Source organism: Rhopilema esculentum, chromosome 15, assembly GCF_057945365.1.
Source record: "Rhopilema esculentum isolate cy_ngs chromosome 15, ASM5794536v1, whole genome shotgun sequence".
Lineage (NCBI taxonomy): Eukaryota > Metazoa > Cnidaria > Scyphozoa > Rhizostomeae > Rhizostomatidae > Rhopilema > Rhopilema esculentum.
Window position 1 is genome coordinate 1,650,619 of NC_142829.1, and position 22,940 is coordinate 1,673,558.

Here is a 22,940-nt window from a genome sequence, read left to right on the forward strand (position 1 = left end):
TGTTCACATATGCCTTAAGTGTGCTTTTTGTCACACACACACAGACACACACACAGTACAATGTTTTTACTGACTATTGGTCCTCTGTTGTTTCTTTTAGTTTTTTATTAGTTTTTTTTAAATTGGTTTTTGATGTGTTGTTTTAGAAGCATTTCTGGAGAGCAATAATCACTCTTTAAAAAACTTGTATTATTTTGTTTTCTAGAAACTTTATTGAGAATTCAGTGAAATGTCTTTGGTTCATAAAAATATCATAGCTTTTTCAAACAGTTAGGCACCCCTGAAGGTTATTCTCATGAAGATATATCATATAGAAAATTTTTTTAGATCTTGATTAAAATTGCAAAGGCTATCAGATGTTTATAAAAGTTGTAAGGTCTCATTTAATGGATGGCATATCATCACTGTTATTGAATTTTCAAGGCATGGGATTTCCAGCACGGCAACTAATTTCATAATACCAGGCCTGTGTTCCCAATAATCGATTACTCTGTGTGTTAAGGTTATGGCACTGCATTTTGTACTAATGAAAGTGATTGTAAGAAATAAAATTCCATAAAAGTTTGTTTTTGTTAACTATGATTTGAAGCTAGGTAATCTCCTGAAAAGATAGTGCCTGTTAATGTTATGATAGAAGCAAGTATCGCCGAGACCCTTTAAGTTTTTATGGTTTCTGGTTAGAATTGGTAATATTTTTAATTACAATAAATCTTCCATATTGTAGACAACTATTGCAGGAAGTTGCTCTTTGGAATTGAATTATTTTCTGTCTGTTTGGTGGTTATCATTATTTCGAAATTTTTTTATCCTGGTGTCAAGCTTTTTTCTTGAAATAATGGTTATTCTAATTTAACATTCCCATATGCATAGTAGATGTCAGAATATTTTAAAACCAGTTTTGTTAAAGCCTTTTTAGCAGGGTCTAAGTTCAATTTTTAACTCTCCTGTCACCAGACTTTTATAGATGTACGAGGAAAAGTATGAAATTTTAGTGCAGTTAAACTGGGCAATCGAAATTTGACAGTGGAAAATGAAAGCAATTGAATCACATTTCGAAGTTGTTGCCCTTAGTTACCTTAAAAAACAAAATTTATGCCTAAAACTATAATGGATCTAATTTCACAAAGTAAAATCGGCAAAAAATCTGGAGACTGGCAGAAATTCTCAGAAACGGAAGAATGCTGGCCAAAACAGGGAGTTGTTATATTTGACATGAATTTTGTCTCAAACTCAAAGTGAAATAATGACCACCTTCTTTACTTATTAATTTAAAATATTGCTTTTCTTTTAAAGAAAAGGCGTAAATATGTTATTGACCCAACGGTATGGTAGAAAATGTTTGCGATTTGAGTCCACGGTATATTTAGTAATGTATGCAATGACGTCAGAATATAAAATGTACCCGCCATAACAGTTGCCTCGATTTCAGTGTTTGTTCACTGAGCTTCTTGTTGAGTACTCTGAGTGTGTGTAGGATTGTTGCGAAGTTAGCAAGATGGCATCAAGTAAAGTTTATGTTGGAGGTCTGCCATGGAGATGCAGTGCTGATGATTTGAGACAAGTATGTTCAAAGTTTGGTGTAGTGGAAGATGGTATGTGCAGCGTTCCTTTTTTGTTTGCAAACGAACATTTCATAAAAGTAACAAAGCAGTACCTGTTGATTTGGCTTTAGGCCTTCCTGCGTTTTAGATTAATAGAAAACGAAAGGTAAATCGACCAACCTCAAGGAATGAAAAGATGAATAGATTTTGTATTAGGTGTTTTCAGTAAACATTAATGTAACTGTGAAAGTCGTTGATTTTTTCATGAAGTAATAGGATCTCTCAGCAATTCTGTGACAGGTTGCAAATATCCATAGACACGTGCTTTTATCAGTTATCGCTTGAATGTGTTATCTCTCTTTTGGAATGTTATGTAAACAGAAAGATATGATTGTCGAATTTACAACTTATTTAAGACTTTTGAGAAGCTCGTATCTAACATGAAATGGAAAGGAATAACCTAAGACGACATTTCTAATGATTATCTCTGAGTTGTTATTTTATCAAATTTAAAACAAAACTGATTTACCTGTCAAAGGTCTCCTGCATACCTGTGCGTCAAGCAGCTACAACGGATTGATTTGTTAATCGGCTTTTTATATCGTTATTTAATGCGAACTATATACGACTTTTTCTTTTACCGTCCATCTTTTTTGTTGGCAAAAAATACCTATCGATCAATTTAAGATCTTTCATGAAAGCGATTGTTAATGATTTGCGGATAATGTCGGATTACAGTGAAACGAATTAGTTAGTCTTGAGCTTTAAAGTAAGCACAGTTAAAGTCATCAACTTGAAAATTTAGAAATGATTGATTATGCAGCAAAATACTTAAATACCTAATTATATAATTTAATTAACTCTAAGCAGAGAACAAAGCAAACTTGCAAAATGAACAGTAAGTTAATATATCCAGTCTGCAGAGCATGGCAGTTCTGTGGAAAATGTGTAGTTAAATGTACAATCTCTAAGACATCAACTTTTGTTCACCTTTTATGAACTAAAAAATTAAAAGGGTTAATCAAATCAATCAAGCTAAATCTATTTTCAACTTGTCAAAAGTTATGTGAAGATAAGGTAAAGAAGTCAACCCTCTTTTCTAAAGAATGGCTCAGCAATGCTGTCATTTTTTAGTCTTTTTTTAGAATTTTGATAGGTTTTGACAATAGTGACCAGTCCAAAGCAAAGAAATTCAGATCTTATGTAGAAAAATTACAACATATTATCAACTGATTTGAAACCAGGCCTGACTGTTTGAGACAGTGGTCATCTGCATTTACCTTGTACAATTTTTTGGCTTGTACCCAAAACGATTTCTTTCATTGATAAGTTACACACTTTGTCTCTTGTTTTGTAACAAGCAATATTTTCAGGGTTGTGTGAGAATCAGTCAGGCTATTGTATGACTGAATTTTAGCCACTTTAGATTGAGCTTTTTTTGCTCATAAGGATAATATGTATCTTCCAAGTCACATAAAACATTATATACTTTCTCTTTGGAGATTATTATGGGATATTGGTAGAATTTTTTAAGTTAATCTTTCAAAATATTACAAGTTAACCTTTCTATTGAATCTGTGCAGCATCTAACTGGGAGATGTACCTGACTAGACAATAGGGAATTTATGTCAGTTTCAGCTTGATTCAGGAAATTTACAGGCCTTTAACTTTTTGCATTCTATTGTTTAGGTTGATAGTTGTGCATCTTTCAGGCCATTCCAGGAATAAGTTTGCAGGTGTTTAGTGGATTGCACTCCTTGTCAAATCAAAGACTGTTATAGGATGCTATTTGTATTTTAGCATGAAGAAGTATTTTTGAAGTACTTGAACATTTTTGACATTTTTAAATTTTATTCATTTTCTTGCGTAAGGGTAAACATTTTTGAATGCACAAAAATTGAGTTCTTTGTTATGCTATCAAAAGTGGACATCCACAAAATAAAGGTTTTTGAAAGTGCAGTGGATCAAGGTGAAACTACAAAATGAGGGTTTTTTAAAATGCTCCAAACAAATTTACAAAAAACAAAAGCAATGTGAATTGTAAAACCATAAAATGGGCATTTTTACTTCATTTCTGTGAGCAGTGTTAATGCACAAAATGGGCATGTTTCTTTCTGTAGACAGAAAAAGTGGAAACAGAGCTTTGTGAAAGAGCTATGTTCCTGATTAGATGATACCCTTTTCATTCCATACCAATCGGCTTCATACTGGACCAGCCTTCAATTTACAAGAAAACTGTCAAATCTGATATGCTCATGCCGTTTTAACATTTTCAAATGACAATGCTCTAAATGTGGGATAAAACCAATCTTATACATCTCTTTGCTCCTGTAAATAATTTAATCTGATTTAAAATGAAAGCGCTGTTGTACGAAGATTACAGGCAAACTCCCTAAGCATTCAGGTGAACTACAGCGTTCTTATGTAAACAGAGCCACAAAAATGAAAAGGGTAACATGTAAACTGGCAATGTTTCGTGGTAGATTGGGAGGCTTAAACTATATGCAATGAAAACATTATTGTTCAATCACTGCCTAAGAATGTTTCCTGTAAAGGTGTAGACTCATTGCCTTGATAAGGTGTGCCATTAACTGTACATCTTGCAGGAATGAGAGGGGTGCCAAGGTATGCACATGCAATCACACACCTTTCCAAGGATGGATTATTGATCTCTGTCAATTATTATGGTTTTTGCTGTAGCAACCAATTTCTTGCACAGCACCAAATATTATTGTTACCTAATTTTGTTGGTGTTCATTTTGTGTAATAAATAAATTTATTTTATTAACAGCATTTATTGTAATGGACAAAACTGGGGCTGCTCCAAGATCAAAGGGGTTTGGCTTTGTCACATTTTCTGATGCCAATGATGCTGCTACTTGTCTTAGAAGCTTAAATGGATCTGTAAGTACTCTTTTATTTTACTTTTATTTTTTTAAAGGTGACTCAAGTTTTGATAAGGTTGATTTTGACGAGCGGGACTGATTGGGCAACCTTTGCAGTCATGTGGTTGGGTTTTTTATATGTCTATCTGGACCCACAACTTGCTGTATATACACTTATGTTCAAAAGGTATCATGACAACTTCATTCATGACAATTTCTAAGACATTTCATGCAATAAATTTTTAAAAAAATTTAAAAATCTCTTATCATTAAATCATAAGCCAGCTATTTTCATGAAATTTTTGTTGATGATGTTTTGAAGCCTTTTATGTAACAATCGGCCTTAAAAAATTCTTAGACTTAAACATAAACATGGGAGTTTTTAAAATTCAAGAACTAAGGTATGAGTAACGCTTGCAAATTTCTTTAAAGGTGAAATTAGCATGAATATTAGTCTTGAAATTGCATCAATTCTTTGCTTCAAAAGAGTGCAGCTTTTGTGGTGTGGAAATTTTTTTTGTACAAGTACAGTAAGAAAATAACCTAGGGTTGGCAGGCCGAAGAAGTTTAGGATGCCAAAGTCTTTTCTGAGTGAACTGCAAATTAATAGGTTTGAATTCTTACCGGACATTGTAATGTCATGTAAAAAGAAGCATATTAAGGAACATAAGCAGAAACATAGCTATAAAATCATAAAAATACAAAGATTATGTTCTCTCATAGCAAAAGTTAATTGCACCTATGAGTACAGTGTCTTCTCCTTTGTTTTACGCTGTTTCAAAATTAGCTTGAGTAAATTGAACAATTTGATAAAGTTTTAATGTTTTCATTGATTCAATATATGATTTTTATTTTGAACTTAACAGTTTGATTTTGTAATACTCTTTATAGTTGTAATATTCTTCATGGGTGGAGCAATCGATTCACCATAGAGATATGCAGCAGGAAATTGTTAAATGTATCATCTGATAAGAAAAAAGCGAGAGTAAGAATTTGAAAATATTGCCTGTGAATCTACGGTGTTGTTTTTGATACTTACCTGATTACCTGGATAATGCATTGAACCAAGATTTTATAATACAAAGCAACATATGCAGCTGCCTTTTAAGACCAGCAGGCTTTGACTGATTTCATGACTGTTGCTCTAGATCCCATGTCTAAATTTTGTCAGTCAAATTATCCATTAAAAGGCATGGCTAGTGATAGTATACCTAAATTTCGCAAATCCATACAGATAATTTCAAGCAATGATTTTCTCTAAGTGCAGGCTCTGTCCACCATCTTTTCACCTGACAGCGACCCTTGGAGTATCAGAAATGAAAAACTAATACCTTCCTGTTTTTCAGTCATTCTGTTATCATTGTTTAACAAAGGAAACTTGTGTCACATAGGTCACAAATAACAAAAAAACTAAGGGGTTGTGGTATTAGTTTGGAAGGTAAATATGAATCCAACACATTGTCATATTCCTTTTATTGAAGGTGTCCCAATACCTTTTGACTGCAAGTGTATTTCCAAGCTTAGAGTGTTCATCTATGTTCTGATGTTTTATCTTCTGAAAAGTGTCAGACCAAAAGCTTTATTATATTAATGTTTCAAAATGTTCTTTTGTGAAAGACTTTGTAAGAAATTCACCATTTTACTACAAAAAGATTGTCAAAACTTTTACTTGCTGGTTCATGCAATCTACCAAACTTTTTTTCTTAAAGAAAATTTTATCATGCAGGAATATGGTGGTAGAGTTCTCAAAGTTGGTATGGCTCACAAAGAAACAGGTGGCGGAAACGGGGCAGCCTATGGTAGACAACAAAGAGGATATGGGGCTGGCGCTTATGGTGGTGGTGGCTATGGTAGAGGGAACTATGGCAGTAATTATAATTTCAGTGGTGACTATAGTCAGCTAGGGGCACAAAGTGGTGGATATGGCACCAGTTATGATAACTTTTTACAATCTGATGGTTATTCAGGAAGCTACAGTGGACCTAGCTTCAGCAATGGAAGCTATGACCAGTACGCACAAGATAATGTAGCATATGGTAGTACAAACAGAGGTTTTGGTGGCAATAACCAGTATGGTGGATACAGTAGCTTTGGCTTTGGAGGAGCTGGCTATTAAACCGCTGTCTTTCTGTAAATATTTTTTCAATCAATTTGCATTGGCTAAGATTTTCTGTAGTACCAAGTTGGTTTTCAAAATTCAGGATCTACCAAAATTAATTATTTTGTTTATTGCAAATTACTCTTGATTCGGGAATACTTTGACAATCTTGTACCAGTCCCCAGATTATTTTTGAGCTACTTCATGTATTATTCACTTCAAAGTGTATACAATGAAGCACTCTATAGCAACAAACCAATTGAAAAAATTGTTAGTATTTCCATTCAAGCTGTGAAAGATGCTATTGTAACAGGTTAAGTTTCATTAATGTTAAAACTGATTTTCCGGGAAGATTTTGTTAAAGAGCTGCTTTGGTCTAGAAGCCCCTGTGTTGCTGCTACCAGTCTTTCTGGAAATTCTCATCTTCAAATTTATGTGTTCATGTTTTTCTTGTCAGTACCAAGACACTTCTATTGTCCAACTTTTCTTTAATTTTAGTAATGACCTTATCATGATTTAACTTTGTTTTAGTTAAAAATGAAATCACTATCATAATTCATTTGTTCATATTTTGCCTTTTTATAGTCGTTCAGTTCATCAGAAAATTTGGATCAAGATGTGATTATCTAGAAAAGATGAAAGCAGATTGTTCTAGAACATAGAAATCTTTGTTGCACTCTCAGAACCTTCAGACAAGGATAGTGCTTATTTTAATATGCTTTAATCCGTAGTTGTAGGATGTTGACATGTACAGTTTTAGCACAGAAAATATTGATTGTTTAAATTGTTACTTTTAGCTTTTTCAAAAGCTTTTGATGGGATTGTGCCTGGAATTTAAAAAGTACTTCATCATCTGATAAATGCTTTTTGATAAGGCCTTCTAATTCAAAGGTTCATTTCTTCTCATTTCTGGACTGGCACAATTCCTTCTGTCTGTTGTTTTTAATAATGATGAGCTTGTAGTAGATTGATAGATTGTTTGGTTGGATATGATATGATGTCATTTTACTATTTCCTTGATCGGTTTTGGAACTGCTTGTTTGCATGAAATATGTGTAGTAGATTTTGAAATAAGTTGTAGTTCTCTGGTTACTTCGACATTAGAATAATACTTTCCCCGTTCACCCTAACTGTTGATTTGCTATTTCTTCGTTAATGGTTTTAGCCAAGTAGAAAATAATTTGATTTTTAGGTTCTTGCTAAAAATTACTCCTCGCTCCTTGTTGTATCACATGTTTGTTATTTGGATGACTGACTTATAATCTTTTTACTTAGGTAGTTTTCACATTCCCTGCAATTAACAATGGACTTTGAATTAATCTTTTTACTTAGGTAGTTTTCCCATTCCCTGCAATCAACATTTACTAATTTTTGAGCAAGATCTTTCGACTGGTTAACTCAGCTGTAACACCATTGCAGAAAATATAGTCATATTCTAGAAGAAAAAATATATTGTGACTTCCCTTAAAACTGCCTAGCCAAGGTAGTCTCTTTCACCATACACCTCTTGGCAATCATGTTCAATGTGTTGTATGTCAGTATTTTGTTTTATGTCAGCGATATACTTGTTTTATTTGCTGTTTCGTTGCATTTTGTGGTAGGATATTTAAAATCTGATTGTTGGCTTTGATTTTTATAGCATCGTATAACGATACAGTTTCTATGTTTTTAAACTGCACCAAATAATACCGTCAGAAGCCTTATAAATTACATGTTTGAGATTGTAAATGAATTTTTACAGATGACACTATTAAGCTTTTGTCATATAAGAGAAAGTAATTTGGATGATTTTGTCCAGCTAAAATTCATTATCTCCTCTATTTAACTTTTTACGCTCGCTAGAACTTCTCTATTGTAGACAGATAACACTTTGCGACTCTAACATATTTGCATTATTGGAAATAGAGTTGCGTGATAGCACCCATCCATACAGCCTTCATTTGTGCCTAACATTTAATAACAATCCCCAAACGCTAATTTTATGTAGTTCGTGAATTATTACACGCTCGTGACTCATTTTTATGATGCTGAATTTATTGCTCTGTGATTAATCTGTGTCCTTGTTTTAGAAGACATTTCATGAATAGAAAGTAAATCCAAAATAAGGACGAGATTTTTTACCTTCGATTGCAGTATTATATTTTTACCTCCATAGCAATAGCAGTATCCAAACACATGACACAAATGTAGATACATCACTGTTTTTTACATAGCATACTTTGTTGTTAATGTTGCGAGTCAATCATGCTGAATTGCTTTCTCTTTTTCGTCAAGTCCAAGACGATTTCAACGATGTAAAATTGGCGTTTTAGGTTTATCAAAGACATTGAAATTATATATTAATCCGTCGTTTGATTGTCTGTTTGTTATGATAGCAACGAAATCTGTTACCCATTTGATATAAGCAGTTGATCCAAACCAATATTGCCTAATCTACTACCGTTCCATCAACATTCACTTCAAAGTTGATGTCCCTACTGTTGTGAGAAATTCCCCATCTTTTTAATGGCTCTTTATGCATAACTCTATCATTTCCGATCAACTAACTGCTGTGTATTACAATATTCGAGATTGAATGAACTTTCTATTAAGAAACATGCGGCGTCAATCTCATTTAACATTTTTGCTTGTTTACGATTTTTCTGAGACATTAGACAAGGGCTGTTCCCGGGAGCCTTCCGTATGCAATTTAGCTCGGTTTTGCCAATATGGTTTGGATCAATTTCTAGATTTGGATTTGGAAGTCTCAACTTTGTTAATTGATGTAAGTTTTGTTTCAGTCTTTGCGAGATGTAAATATCGTATCGATGCAAGCATTATGATGACAGTTTTTCTTTTGTTCTTTCATGTCTTATGTTTTGACATAAAATTCTAATTTAAGTTTCTCATAAGCATAACACGAATGCAACCCAGGGGCAATTCACTCCATCGAAATCTCATACACCTTTGGTGGAAATCCTATTGGTTTGTGTAAGAATCCCTTTAAATCCACTTGTTTTATTGGAAGTCTCACACGCTGTTTACAAGAGTGAAATGCCATCGACTGCAACTGGTTACACGCTCCATAATTTTGTCAATTAAACTTAAAAAAACATAGGACCATCATTAAGTGATGATGGGAAGGAATTTTGGCAGGAAATAATTAGGAACGAGACCCCCCCCCCCATTCCGAACCCTTGTTTATCGTTGGCCGTAAGATAATTTGGATTTGGCTCTAAAAAGTAACTCAATGCGCGAAGTCATTTTCTATCAAATATGTTAAAAATAAATCAATTTCTCATTAATTAATCTTATAAAGTCAAAGTTAACAACTGAAATGACCTTGGTTTGTAAAATTCTTTAGATGGCAGGTTAATTTAAACTTCTCTTGATTACTCCTATTTTATACATCACATAATTTATTTGCAAAAGGCAAAAGATTTAATAATGGCTATAAGAAAAGTAATTATCTTAGTTAATTCATAATGTCGAGTTTATCTGGACCGCCAATCGTGCACTTAAAGGTTATTCAGGCATAGAGTGTCTCAGTAGGGTATGTGGAATGGCCGGTTCCCCTCTCCTCTTCCCTGATTTCCTAAGACACAAAATCGCAGCATCAACTTTTACCATTAGAAAAGCAGTCCTGTTCCGTCGATGCCCCCCCTCTTTTCAAAATTGTCATGCTACGTCTCCTGTTATGGACACGTATTGTTTTTGTATCTAGCAACTAAAAACAAATTTTCTATGCAGTCGCACAGAAACGTATTACTGTAAGTAATCTACAGCTTACCTCAATAATTTATTTCTAATTTATGCTGAAAAGGTGTAATTATTCAGGTGGCATGGGGCGAGCAATCCCATAATTCCCACAACAGCGTGTGTTCTGCCTTCTCTGATCCCTTTCAAAGACGCATCTTGACAGAGGCAGTTGTCCTGAAGAGAAAGAATACCAAGTTAATCAAAATGGGAACTGAAGGCCGAAGGATATATGTTGGTGGATTACCATACAAGGCTGATGAGCGAGACCTTAGAGATTTGTGTAATAAATATGGAAGAATTGAAGATGGTGAGTATAATCATTTGGTGTCCGCCCCAACCCAGGGCACAGCTCAAGTCCTTTTTCTCGAACATTTGGTTTTTCTCTTGAAAGCAGTTATTAATAACTTTTGTAAGCCAAGGTTTGCCGATGATCCTAGCTTAATGAGGTTTTGATTGAAATAAAACGCAGGCCTTTTGAGTCATGTAGTGTCGTTTTTATATGACAAGACATAAAAAGGCATGCAACAGCGAATCCTGTTCTCCACCTTGGTACCTCAAATTAATAGGTGACCTTGACTAAATAAACAGGATACATTCTTGATGTATACTTCACAAGCAAGACCAAATATTTTAACAAGGAAGGATTTAGGGTAAAGCATGTTATTTTCCCGGTTGTAGGCCTACTGCTGCTGTATGACAGGTTAAAATTAGGCCTATTTAACTTTTTAAATGCATTTGTAATTAAAGAATTCATATATTGAAAAATTGTTTTCTGCATCTTTCTGTAGATACCTTTTCGGGCTATCTGGGGTAATTTTGGACAACAGTGAATAGTAATTGCACAAGCCATCACATTTGCATAAAAAAATAGTGTAACTCTACCTTGTCTTGTTGAAAAGTCCATATCAACTTTGAAGTTTGAACAGAACTATAGAAGCATATCTATGTCTAACATCCTTTTATTATCTTTAACATCCTTAGATATCCTTTTATTTTAGAAATGTTATTGCCATTTATTATGTCATGTTATGCTTAACATTCAATGCTGTAATTCCATTCAAGCAATGAACATAAAATTTTCCAGGAGGCCAAAAATTATGTTGACTGTGCTGACTTAAGTTTAACCAGATGTAAAAAAGTTATAATGAAAATATTTTATGAAATTATAATGAATTTGCATTTAATCTATGTTGAATTTATTCTATATACAGCATTCATTGTGTTGGACAAGTATTCAGATCACAGAAGATCCAAGGGCTACGGATTTGTCACTTTTGAAGACAAAGCTGATGCACGGGACTGCATTGATGCATTAGATGGCACTGTAGGTTTCGTTCTTCTATTGATGCTTGTGTAAACCTGCACGTATGCAAACCTTGTTTATACTTTCAGTCTTTGATGTGTAAAAAGAATGTTTACATGTCACAGGTCAGGCTCTTACCCTCAATGTTATCATTACGCAGTGCCCCCAATGACAAAAAATATTTTGAAAAAGGGTGTTTCTGGCATTCAAATGGGTGTGGACCCCCAATTTTCCCTTGCTCAACACCCTATGCCCCCCTCCCCCTAATCTTATCACCCTGGCTACTCTACTGTCTTTAGGCAACTGTTAAGTTACTGTGTCTTTGGGTGTTTTTATTAACGAACTATTGTTAATAATTTGTACCTGTATGTACCTGAAGAAATCTGAATTTTCCATTGCTCACATAGTGCGATAAGGGTTAATTGTGTATGGTAAAGATATCTTTAACCAAGCCTCAACATAAACCAGGAACTCAGCTTAGAAACTTTTTTATTTTGGTTTTTCACCTGAATGCATTTTCACATTATTGTACACCAACCTTCTCCAATTTTTCCAGCTTTAAGATTTGATGATTGAAATTAAACGCAGACCTTTTTGAGTCATGTTTTGTCATTATCATATGACATGACATAAAAAGGTGTGCAAAATAGAATCCTGTTCTCCACCTTGGTACCTCAAATTAATAGGTGACCTTGACTAAATAAACAGGATATATATATTTTTAATTTATTCAATTTCAAAATGATAGAATGACTAAAAGCAAAATATAATTTTCTTGTTCTTTTTATCTGATGTAGTTTTGTGTGTATGTAAGTCTAATATAAATTGTGATGCTTTGGTGTGTAGAGCAAGATGGTTGCAAGTTGCAATTAAGGGGTTTTGATTAATGCTATCTATAAACAATTACTCTTTGAACGCTTCCGTCTTTTGACATGATGATAAGAGGTTTTTAGGTGTGATGGTGGTATTGATTTTTGGCAGCAAAAGCATGGGAATCTTAAACAGGTCTAGCCTAAAATACTTTGAAATAGCATTACTTCCACCATTTTAAGTCTATCAAGCAAAGAAAGTACAAAACTATTGGAACTTTTTTGGAACAAAACTATTGTAATACACCAATTGGACATATGACCTTGTTTTGGAAATCTCTCCAAACTTTATTATACAACTCTTTTAAGCTCAGATATGGTTTTATCGCCATAATTTTAGGACGAATACAATTTTTCATATTGTTTGAGCTTTTAGATTTTACGGAGAAATGAAGTTTGAAAACTTGTAAGGGATTTGACCACAAAAACCGTTAAAGAGGGAAACTTTACCCCCCTAGTTGCCAATCAAGGTCAAATCCCTTATAAAATTTTCATCTTTATGTCGTCATAAAATCAATATCGTGAGCAATACCATGATGAAAACTTCCAAGTAGATTAAAATCATTGCTCCCAACCTGAATCAGAGGTCAAAAATTTTGTGCAACAGAATTTGAAGAATTTTTCAAAATGAGGCCGTAAGTTGAATTGGTGTGTTATAAAAGAATTGGAACTTTTTTATCTAACGCCATGAAAAAAGACAAGAGGCCTATTCTCAAAAATCTGAGCAATGTAAACTTTGTTTAAGATAAAAAAAGTTGCTTAGCATTATTTGTTCCAAGAATTCCAACCTAAGCAACAGATCTTTACTTATTTCTAAATGCAGGCATGAAAAAATCCAGTCTATCTGAAAATTCATGATTTCCCCTGTAAACCACTAAATTCCATTTGTGGAGAGACATGACATCTAACTTAAGTCCCACCAATTGAAAAACTAGTTTAGTAGCTGAAACCTAGAGCTCTCCTGTTCCACTCACAAAAGCATATACACCTCTATTTATACAATCAAGCACTGCATGAGAAACTTTAAGCTGTTATTTTTCAAATTGTAACAAAACCAGTCAGGGAAAAGTAAGATAATGTAATTGATTAATTTATTATTTTGTAAGGCAATTTGAGACTGTTTATTGTCAGATAAATAGTGCAGTGGACTGGTGATATGGCTGAAAGCTTGGAGTTTTATAGTCATAATTGTGAATCATATGTTTATTCAATTTTTAGGATTACGATGGCAGAAGACTCACTGTTCAAGAGGCAAGGCCAAATAATAACAGCAGGGGTGGTGGTGGTGGTGGAAGAAGAGACTATGGAGGAGGAAGGAGAGATGGTGGTAGCTACAGAGGAGGTAGTCGTGGAGGAGATCGTGAAGATTACGGGGGTCGTGATCGAGGGTATGGAGGAGGTGGTGGTGGAGGAGGAGGAGGACGAAGCAGAAGGGACAGCTATGGTGACAGGGATCGCTACTAAGGTAAAATGCATATTTGTTTATTTTGAATTTATACCTACTGTTCAAATTAGACAATTGCATATCAAACTAGACAAATCTAAATTGAATTGAATGTTTATTGTTAGTTATACTTGCCTGAGCAAATAGCCAAGAGGTAAGTAAATTTACAGGTGAATGGTGAAAAACATACTATTTTTCTTCCATTTCAAAGCAATTCATTGTCTTGGCTTCCAATACCTGAAAATTGCCATTTTGAGGATCCACACAACCCATGGAAGTTTCTAAACTGGTGACCTATATCTGTTCCTTAAGCTCTGTTGTAGCAGATAATGTTCCAATGTTGCCAAACATGCTGCACTGGTTATCGCACAGTGTTTCCTGCTGACAATGTGCCATTTAAGGTTTTTATTGTGCATGTTTGTTGTGCCACTGTTTCCACTGTATACCATTTCGTACCAAAGTCAAAGTTCCATGACTGCACTCTGAAGTATGTTACCACTAAACTGGCATTTAATAAATGAATCTTCTGTTCTTGTTCGAAAAGGCATCAGTGGTATGATGTGTGCTGCTTCAACCACTCAACTTCTGGATCTGCTGCAAAGACATGGCAGATCAACATTGGACTTAATATAAAGACAAAGTTACTCCAACACAAACACTCCTGTTGCTTAATGCATTTAAAACTTTGTATTTTATTTTACCTTTTATTGCTTTGGGATATAGCCTTTAGCATCAAAACCTCATTTGGGACAATGTATTTCTGGAAGTTTGTCAACTTGTAGCAATAGGGAGTTCTTTTTGGATCTTGGAAGAATACAGCTCAAAGGATTCTCAATTAAGAGAAACAAATGTGACATATAACAGTTAACATAATTTTAGGCATCTGCAATGCCTGATATATTTTAAAACTTTTTAGTTACCTTTCCTTTCATATGAATATCTTTGAGACCCAATTGGAGTTCATATTGTATCAATTTATTTAACCGTTTTCAATCTGAGCTGTCTTCCATCTGTTTCTTTCTTTTGCTAATTGTGAATCCATTAAGAGGCTTTAGTGCATGCATGTATGTTTTGGCAGAGTTATGTTTCGGAAACTTCCAGCTCAAATTGCAAGTCGGTGGAAATATACAATGTTCAAAGCATGCTGCTCATTTGCGTCAAAACATTGGTGAAAAAGCATTTGTCATTGCCTGTATTCCTTCATTTTATATCAGAAAACAGATGCAAGTTTCGGACAGACAAAGCACCAAAAAGAATTACTTTGCTCAACCTTTCTTGGAACAATTATTAGATGTTTGCTAAATACGATGTGTAGAGATTGTTTCATGGCAGTTTCCAGGGAAGATTTGTTTTTTTGATTTGCTTTTCTGTATTAATTGGAATTTCGGCCATGTTGAGGTTAACGAGAATTATTTGGAATTCAATACTAAGGTTTAAGATGAAAGGAGATAACTCTAGTCCTCTTGGTTTCCTTTAAACAAAAAGCAAAAGGTTTGAGAGGTCATTATGAATTTGATCTAAGAGGTTTCTAGCCAAGAATGTACCAAAACTTTTGCAGAAATCCGTGATGAAATCGAAATTCAGGAAGGATCCCTGTTGTACTTTGATGTGACCATTATTAGGAACGAAGTATAATCATAATGATCGATGCTTCCCGGATCGATGCCTCCCCGTCTTAACGTAACTGGTAACCTAAAGTAGAATGATTCTATGCGCAATGCGGCTTAGGTAGCCTGATGTGACGCAGAAAGATGAGTCAGCTTGCAGATTTGTCACGCCGATGTACAAGCAACGATGAAGGTTCTTGGCAACACCGGTAAATATATGCCACTTGTTTCCGTGAAATACGCCATTCTGTTCTTATCTGTGTTCCGCCTATCCGATGCCCGTTAATCATGAACAAAAGATTCCGTTACAATTGTGCCAGGGTCCATGTTGCTGGAAACTTGCATCGGTGGTGCAAGCGAGATAGCGAGGTGGCGTCATTTCAGAATAGATACTTTGGGCCAATTGAAGAAAACCGTGCAATCATAGTTTTTTCCATGTTTTCAACCAACTGTCTTGGCAGTAGGTACCAATCTAATGAATACTGTGGCTGAAGGACCAGACCAAAATTTACCGTTGGATTGCGTGGTAATATCGTTCAACTCCGGTCCATATTTGTTCCTCTAATGAAAAAAATTTCTGTCTAACTCTAGGCAAATTTTTGTTCAGCACTAGAAAAGTTTCTGTTCAACTTACAACAAAATCCTTGCTTTACATTGATTCTTACTTGATGACGTAAGGCGCCATTGAATGTGAATTGCTCGAACACGCAAGTCAGTACTCGTGGTATCGGTTGTGACGTCTAGGGCACAAAACACCAACGTTTTCTATGTCGTAAAATCTTTAAAGATAGCCCAGACAAGTGAATTGTCAATTGTTACTGTTAAAGATAGCTACTTAAAGGATTTTTCGGGTGGTTAGACACCCAAACATTCTTGAAAAAGAACAGAAAACAACGTTGGAGAACTGGTTTTCAAATCCAGCAGCCTAGGGAATTTAATATAGCGAAATCTTAGCTCTTTTCTGACTCTTTGTGTCCAACAATAAGCGGAGGTCATCACGTTCTGAGCTGCCTTTGCTCGTCATTCTTTTAATCAGAGCTGGATTGTAATAACCAAGGATTAATAACGTGAAAATAACTTGAGGGGCTCGTTCAGCTGAAGGCAAGCCAGACATAGCTGTGGAAGGCTTTGTCTCAGTAAGCCGCAAAGCCCATTTGTACTGTTATTCAAGATTGGAGCTTGGACACATTGGAGGGCTCAGTGAATTCAATGCTTTGATAAACGCCCATAATTGAACGGCTATTAACAGTAATTAATTTTCATGACTCGGAAAACCATCTGAGAATTCTATTGACTGTTTTTTTCAATGCTGATCTTCTTCGGTTTTCAGATAAAAATCATGGTTTGCAAGTGAAAACACATAAAAGCAACTGCATTAGGGCACAAGTGGACTGCTAACACTGGGCAGACATGGACGTTTTCATCAGATTTGCCATCGTCTTGGTCCTTATACACGTGCAACTTGGCCACTCGTCGCCAAGAAAGGTCAGTCTTCAAGTTTCCAATTCCTAACATAATTGCCCACGCTGTTTTCATGTTTTATTCTTATTTTATGTAATGCCAAAGGAACTAGATTTGTTGCCTACCTTTATTAATTGTTGGGTAGACTGAGTATTTATAAAGGTTGTTTTTACGAACTGCTTTTCATAAATTAATTGAAACTTTAGACAGTGTTGCGAGTTTACCATGTGTGACATGAAGTTTAAATCAAAGGAGGTCCAACAAAATATTGGCAAATAGATGCCGGTAAGATAAGGGAATGTTTCTATATACTGAAAACTTATTGAATTAAAAAGTAGCATTGAGAAATCGCTTTTAAAAGGTTTGGTGGGATCGTTGATGGGTTTTAACAAGATAAATGTCTGCGTTATGTTTTAATTTACATGTTGTTTTGTGGATTCAACTTCAGGTGTCCTGAAATCGCAAACTTCTCGACTCAGACACTTATTGTTCCTTTCCTGTTTTCGCATTCTTGTGATTTTTGTGTAAATGAACGTTACAGCCAGATTGTTGTTTGGCGTGTTCCTTCAAAGAAGATTTTTGGCTAAATCAATTGTTCTCAAAGATTGCAACCATTTTCTTGGCTGTAAATCTCATTAACAGCTGATCGATGAAAGAGAAATCAAATCAAGCACTAAATTGAAAATTTGTTTCTTTGCCAGCCAGAATTCTGGCAACATAACTTGTTTTGCGAATATTGTCAGATGCGCCATCAAGAAATTCATGGACCCCACCTGAAATATAACTTTTAAAGACGTTTTCACTGCTTCTCTGTGTAGCGTTGTACGTCTATTAGTCTTTGAAGGACAACTAATTCGTCTTTTTCAACATTCAATTTACTATGAATTTGGTACAGGTCAGGTGAAAGAGAGAAAGGAACATCCTTGCCAGTAGCAATTTGTTTTTGTTTCTGTTTCGTTCTTGCTTTTGTAGCTGGCTTGGTTTTTTTAAGTTTCATTTTTTTAGTAAAAACATTTTACATTGCGTGTAAGCTTATCTTGAGGACTAGAACTATGTTTTGATTATTTTGAAGAGTTTTCCAAACGGCTACCGAATTTACGCATTCAAAGTTCTGGTGCTGATTTTGTCCACTTTGACATCAAACGTTTCAAAACTCTACTCAAGTGCTTGAAGCAGACGTCTCATTCCCTTAGTTTTGAAACAATGGGTGTTAGATTAGCTGAAATACCATAGTCTGCAATGCAAACAACGGTGACAAGCCTTTTGATGCACTGACAATGTTATATGATTCACAGTGACGTCACCATGTGGAATATGGTTCTCGTCGCAAAAGTAGCGCATAACTAGAGTTCTTGAAGAGCCCTGTTCGCTTAAAATGGATCTTCTTGCCTTCGAAATCAAAATGCTGGACTTGTTATAATTATTGTGCAGAAATTCAACAAGGTACGATTGGGATATCGTTGCTTTTTCATGTTAAGGATAACGTATTGTAATAATATTTAGATTTTGTACGTCTAGTATATATTATTTAAAAGCTGAAGTTGGTGTTTTCTGATATTTGTTTTGGATTTATTCCTAGCCTTGTGACGCTGCACCTGATTACTCAAGCTGTTTGCTCAAGTCATCTTGCAATCCTACGGACACTAACCCTTGCGGGTGTCCGCATGCTTGCTGTGCTCCGGACACTGGAGTTGACGAGAACTATGACGGAAGTCCCAAAGACGACCCGCTACCATTCCTATATGGATACAGATGCTATAAAAAGCCTCGTTGTGGCGAAGTGTGCTTCAGGGATGCACTTTGCCCCTGCGAAGGTGGTCGTCTTTGCCTGAAGAGTCCCACGGAGCGAAAAACGCGAAGATGCGTGTGATGATATTGCACATCTGGTTCTATGTTACCGAAGAGATCTGAAACTTTCCAAAGTTAATTTTAGCAAGATTGAACATGCAGTAACCGAATCCTTGTAAATCATATTGAATGTAGATAGATTCAAATATTGTAATTAAAGGCCAGCTTTTTATGCCAAAGTTTCAGTAATAATGATTTAATAGATTCTGTGTCATCTCTAAATGCAGCATCTTGTGTTCTGTCGATGGAGTGAGGCTTTGTGAAAACAAACCAACGATCCTCGTAATATGAGGCAAACTCTCGCAAATTGCATTTTGTTTTAGAGATGTATTTGTCGTCAACGAGTTGATCATTTTATACCTTCGAATAATCAGGTGCACATGTGCTTTATCATTGAAATTCTGCCCTTGTTAATAAGTAAGGATATTGCTATGAAAAGTCGACCTGTTCTCTGCGGGCATCCGCTCTAATGCGCATGTGCATATGACGCACTTCTCATTGGTTCGAATAAATGGATAGAACATTCGCACCAAGAACGGGAATCTAGATTCGTCTCCCAAAAGTTGGCCTTCAAATCTCACGCTAAACTTTCATAAATTAAGTAACAAAAAACTCGGTTCAAAAAAATTTCGGTCATATTTATAAAATTTCAGTGGGAGCTTGAAAAATTTCTGTAAATTGATTTGTCTTCAACGTAGAATATCGAGAATCAATATTTTCGATCGCCAATCGCAACAAAGGGGTTAGAAAATCTGATTGATTGAGAGTTTAAAATTAAGCAGTCCAAATTGAAACTGCTAGAAAGAAGCATCATTTCAGCCCACAGAGATATCAAATTTCTTGAATGTAGAGGGCGGAAGAAAAAAAGAGACGAGGAGAACCAGGAACTGAAAATTTTTATTTATTGAATGTAAAGAAATACGAAAACAATATGAAGTAAAATTTTTTGTTTATTTGAAAGTCAATCGGTGTAAAACACAATTTTTCTAACGTTTGAAAGTTTCGGTAAGAATAAATTTCGTCCTGCTTCACTGGAAATAAATCTCACCAAAGTTTTTGGTACTTGATTTATAATCACATTGATACACAGAATGATAAGCGCGCCCAGAAGAACCGTAAATCTAATGTAAAAGTCATTGAGTTGTGATCAAATAACCCGAAAGAGCATCCTGAAATTCCACTATTTCCCAAATTTTGTTAAATATGCTACAAATTGGCTGAGACAGGACCACATGAGCACAGGCTCTTATCCACCTTTATCTTCACGGCATTTTTGTCTCAGCTCTAAACTTTGAACTAAGCCAAAAAACAGCTATCTGTTAGCAGACTTCAAACTGTTATGTGGTTCAAAGTCAAAATTTAACAACAGTTTTTTATGATGTTCGACTTTTATGAACCCTATGGTAGTTATTTTAAGATTTCCTAGCTTACAAATTTACAAACACTTTAATATTCTATGAGTATTTTTGAAACATAAAATGAATTCTAGAGCTCAATATAAGTCTTTATTTATAGTAAAAAATATTCCAAAAGATAGGAAATTTTGAATGAAATTCACATTTTTTTTTCCAATTGGATTATATGAATATGAAGTAAATTTTGCAAGAGTACTTTAAGATTAGCCGAAACAAGACTTGAAAATGTAACAACTAATTTCCACGAATCCAGGATTATGAGAATCAAATTCAAGAAAAATTGCGAAAGCTTGACCTAGATAAATTCATGAATTTTTGAATAACTGCTTAACCTTCATAGCAGTTTGGAAAACTTTATTTTGCACAAGCCGAGAAGCATTAGTAGCATTGCACAAGCATACTGAAAAAAAAACAATTTAAGTAAGACTGTCTCAAAATGAGTGAAGATTGTACTGTCCTCTTTCCGGGACGTCTCGTTATTTTCTAAATATTGAATAAAACAGTTGAATTATCTTTTCAATGGGTGCTCATTAAGTAGACTTTATATACGTAGAATTTTTATAAAACTGCTCTAATTAATACATGTATAATTTTGCTTTTCAAATGGAGTAATTCTTCTATCAAGATGCTCTTGCTAACTATTTCCGCCAAGGCATAGATAAATCATATTGCCAAATTCCAGGCAAACCTTCTACTAGATGTCTGTACCATGGGTCAAAATTGATTTATAATGACATTAAGCAGTTTTAAATTTTCATAAATATTAGCAGGATTTTTCAGCAGACGGGCTCGTTAGAAGCTTTAGGTTAAAATGAAAGTATTTTGGTACATCCTCAACAAAGTCCACACCCAAACAATGAAAAATGTGCTCAGTTGGAAGTTTTTATCACCTCAAGAAATGAAATATGTTCTGTTTGAAATGAAATATGTTCTGTTTGAAATGAAATATGTTCTGTTTGAAATGAAATATTTTCTGTTTGAAATGAAATATTTTCTGTTTGAAATTAAATATTTCTTTAGGAAGGGCTGCATGTCGAATGGTTTATTTTTTAAATAATAATATGGCGCTTAGTCCACCAGTATGTAAGTTATTCAGACTATATGTTTGCTAGATGGCTCGCAACAAGTCATGGAATATTTCTTTCCATTTTTTGTTTGAGTATTTTCATCCTGACAGCTTTCAACTTTTTGCAATTTAGCAGAACGTCCTTTTATGGTGGGACCAAAGCATAAAGATCATTTAATCCTTGTTCTGTAAACCTATTTTTCTCAATTTGCTAAACATGATTTCCAAATTTATGACAGCCAATTAAAAGTTGTTAGTGTCAAAACTGCGATTTGGTCAGTGTTAAAAGCACTCGCCAATTTTCCTGTGATAACGTGCCCTAGGTTTTCTATTTTCAATTTTTCTTTCTAGAATGACTGTTTCCATGATAATGCGGAAAGCTTCGATTAGCAAGCTATTTTCGGCCAAATCTTGTGCATAAAGTCTGCACCGGAATTCCCTTGTCTTGCAGGCCTTTGCATCGTGAGTCAGACCTTTGCAAACGAAGCCAACCCTGAAAAAACAAGGACCCCTCGCAATAAGTAAGATAGGGACCCCTCGCAATAAGGGACACCTCCAAATCAAAAGATCCTGTAACTTAGGATAACCATTTTTTCCAAACTTCTTTCCCTGGCCCTAATCCCAGTTGTCACCTTGCTAAAACAGATTCTCTTGTTATTCCACTTCGGGTCTCTTCAAGTCTCTCAAAGCAACCAAATGTTTAAGGCAGCACTTTCGTATTCACGGCATAGATTGTTGCGTATTAATTTCAAGAAGATACAAAGTTATTGAAAATTCTCCCCTTGAAAAAACCAACTTCATAGAAGCTGCCTAATTATTTGTTGTAACAAATTATACTGTTTATAAACAGAATATATGCACCACAGTGGGTGAATTCACCTTTCCTGCCAAAATTGCTGAAGGCATCTTTGAAAATCTGTAGTTTGCAACTGTCTATGAACTGCTAGAAAATGTTAAAACTACTTTTATGTAGCACTTTAGAAATAATCGTTTGTATATCTTTTTAAAGTGCTTTAAAGTGTTTAGAGATTCGTTTTTAAGAAGAAGTATTGTGTTTGCAATTTTGCGTTTAGAACAACACGATTAATTACCGTAAATTCTCGAAATGATCCCCATCCAAAAATATCAAAAATAAATAAGCCCTATAAAAATATATAAAAGGGCTAATTCGAGGATTCACGGTATATATTAATTTATATCTTTTCCAAGAAACCTTGTACGAGTCAGTCTAGATAGATTCTGCTACGGAGACGTTATTCATACGGACTTTGGTATTTAAAAAGCAGCTTCTTAAATACTGGACTTTACTTTATTCAACATCGCATATTCCACTCCTTTATGGACCCCCTCCATCATTATTCCATCTTACCCTGGTGATATCCTAATAGATTCGTCCTAACAGAAATCCTACAACTAACAAAATTCACCTTCATTCAATGACAAGATTATCATGGTCGTATTTGTTGCCTTAAATTAGTATTAGTGACTTTTTTTCAATCTTTTAATTTGTAGGAAAGCTGCAACAAATACAGTTACTGAGATCGATAAACAGCTGTCCTTCGTGGTATGTTATCGAACTTAGTATCTATAAAGCATAGTTTAAGTTTTCGACTGCGATGGCTTTTGATACTTGTAGTGTACCCAGTGGGTAGTCTGGTGTCAGGT

General features: G+C 34.8%; 3 protein-coding genes across 3 annotated transcripts; all 3 read left to right on the forward strand.

Moving 5' to 3' along the window:
* The first annotated feature begins 1,160 nt into the window (after positions 1–1,160).
* LOC135685786 (uncharacterized) lies at positions 1,161–9,349 on the forward strand. The gene is made up of 4 exons (XM_065201853.2): positions 1,161–1,592; positions 4,333–4,445; positions 6,153–6,556; positions 7,110–9,349. The coding sequence occupies exons 1-3, from the start codon at positions 1,496–1,498 to the stop codon at positions 6,540–6,542; spliced, it is 600 nt and encodes a 199-aa protein (XP_065057925.1). The 5' UTR covers positions 1,161–1,495; the 3' UTR covers positions 6,543–6,556; positions 7,110–9,349.
* A 1,034-nt stretch (positions 9,350–10,383) lies between these two features.
* LOC135685787 (cold-inducible RNA-binding protein B) lies at positions 10,384–14,871 on the forward strand. Its single transcript, XM_065201854.2, has 4 exons — positions 10,384–10,569; positions 11,474–11,586; positions 13,653–13,899; positions 14,423–14,871. The coding sequence occupies exons 1-3, from the start codon at positions 10,467–10,469 to the stop codon at positions 13,896–13,898; spliced, it is 462 nt and encodes a 153-aa protein (XP_065057926.2). The 5' UTR covers positions 10,384–10,466; the 3' UTR covers position 13,899; positions 14,423–14,871.
* A 1,957-nt stretch (positions 14,872–16,828) lies between these two features.
* LOC148958424 (uncharacterized) lies at positions 16,829–18,998 on the forward strand. The gene is made up of 2 exons (XM_089112800.1): positions 16,829–16,970; positions 18,526–18,998. The coding sequence occupies exons 1-2, from the start codon at positions 16,896–16,898 to the stop codon at positions 18,814–18,816; spliced, it is 366 nt and encodes a 121-aa protein (XP_088968926.1). The 5' UTR covers positions 16,829–16,895; the 3' UTR covers positions 18,817–18,998.
* The last annotated feature ends 3,942 nt before the right edge of the window (positions 18,999–22,940 follow it).

Bases quoted from the DNA above. Each gene is read 5' to 3' on its own strand.
- LOC135685786 (XM_065201853.2), top strand. From the start codon at position 1,496: ATGGCATCAAGTAAAGTTTATGTTGGAGGTCTGCCATGGAGATGCAGT. The intron at 1,593-4,332 runs GTATGTGCAGCG...TTTTATTAACAG, and splicing joins GTTTGGTGTAGTGGAAGATG to CATTTATTGTAATGGACAAA. The intron at 4,446-6,152 runs GTAAGTACTCTT...TTTATCATGCAG, and splicing joins TTAGAAGCTTAAATGGATCT to GAATATGGTGGTAGAGTTCT.
- LOC135685787 (XM_065201854.2), top strand. From the start codon at position 10,467: ATGGGAACTGAAGGCCGAAGGATATATGTTGGTGGATTACCATACAAG. The intron at 10,570-11,473 runs GTGAGTATAATC...TTCTATATACAG, and splicing joins ATATGGAAGAATTGAAGATG to CATTCATTGTGTTGGACAAG. The intron at 11,587-13,652 runs GTAGGTTTCGTT...TTCAATTTTTAG, and splicing joins TTGATGCATTAGATGGCACT to GATTACGATGGCAGAAGACT.
- LOC148958424 (XM_089112800.1), top strand. From the start codon at position 16,896: ATGGACGTTTTCATCAGATTTGCCATCGTCTTGGTCCTTATACACGTG. The intron at 16,971-18,525 runs GTCAGTCTTCAA...ATTTATTCCTAG, and splicing joins GCCACTCGTCGCCAAGAAAG to CCTTGTGACGCTGCACCTGA.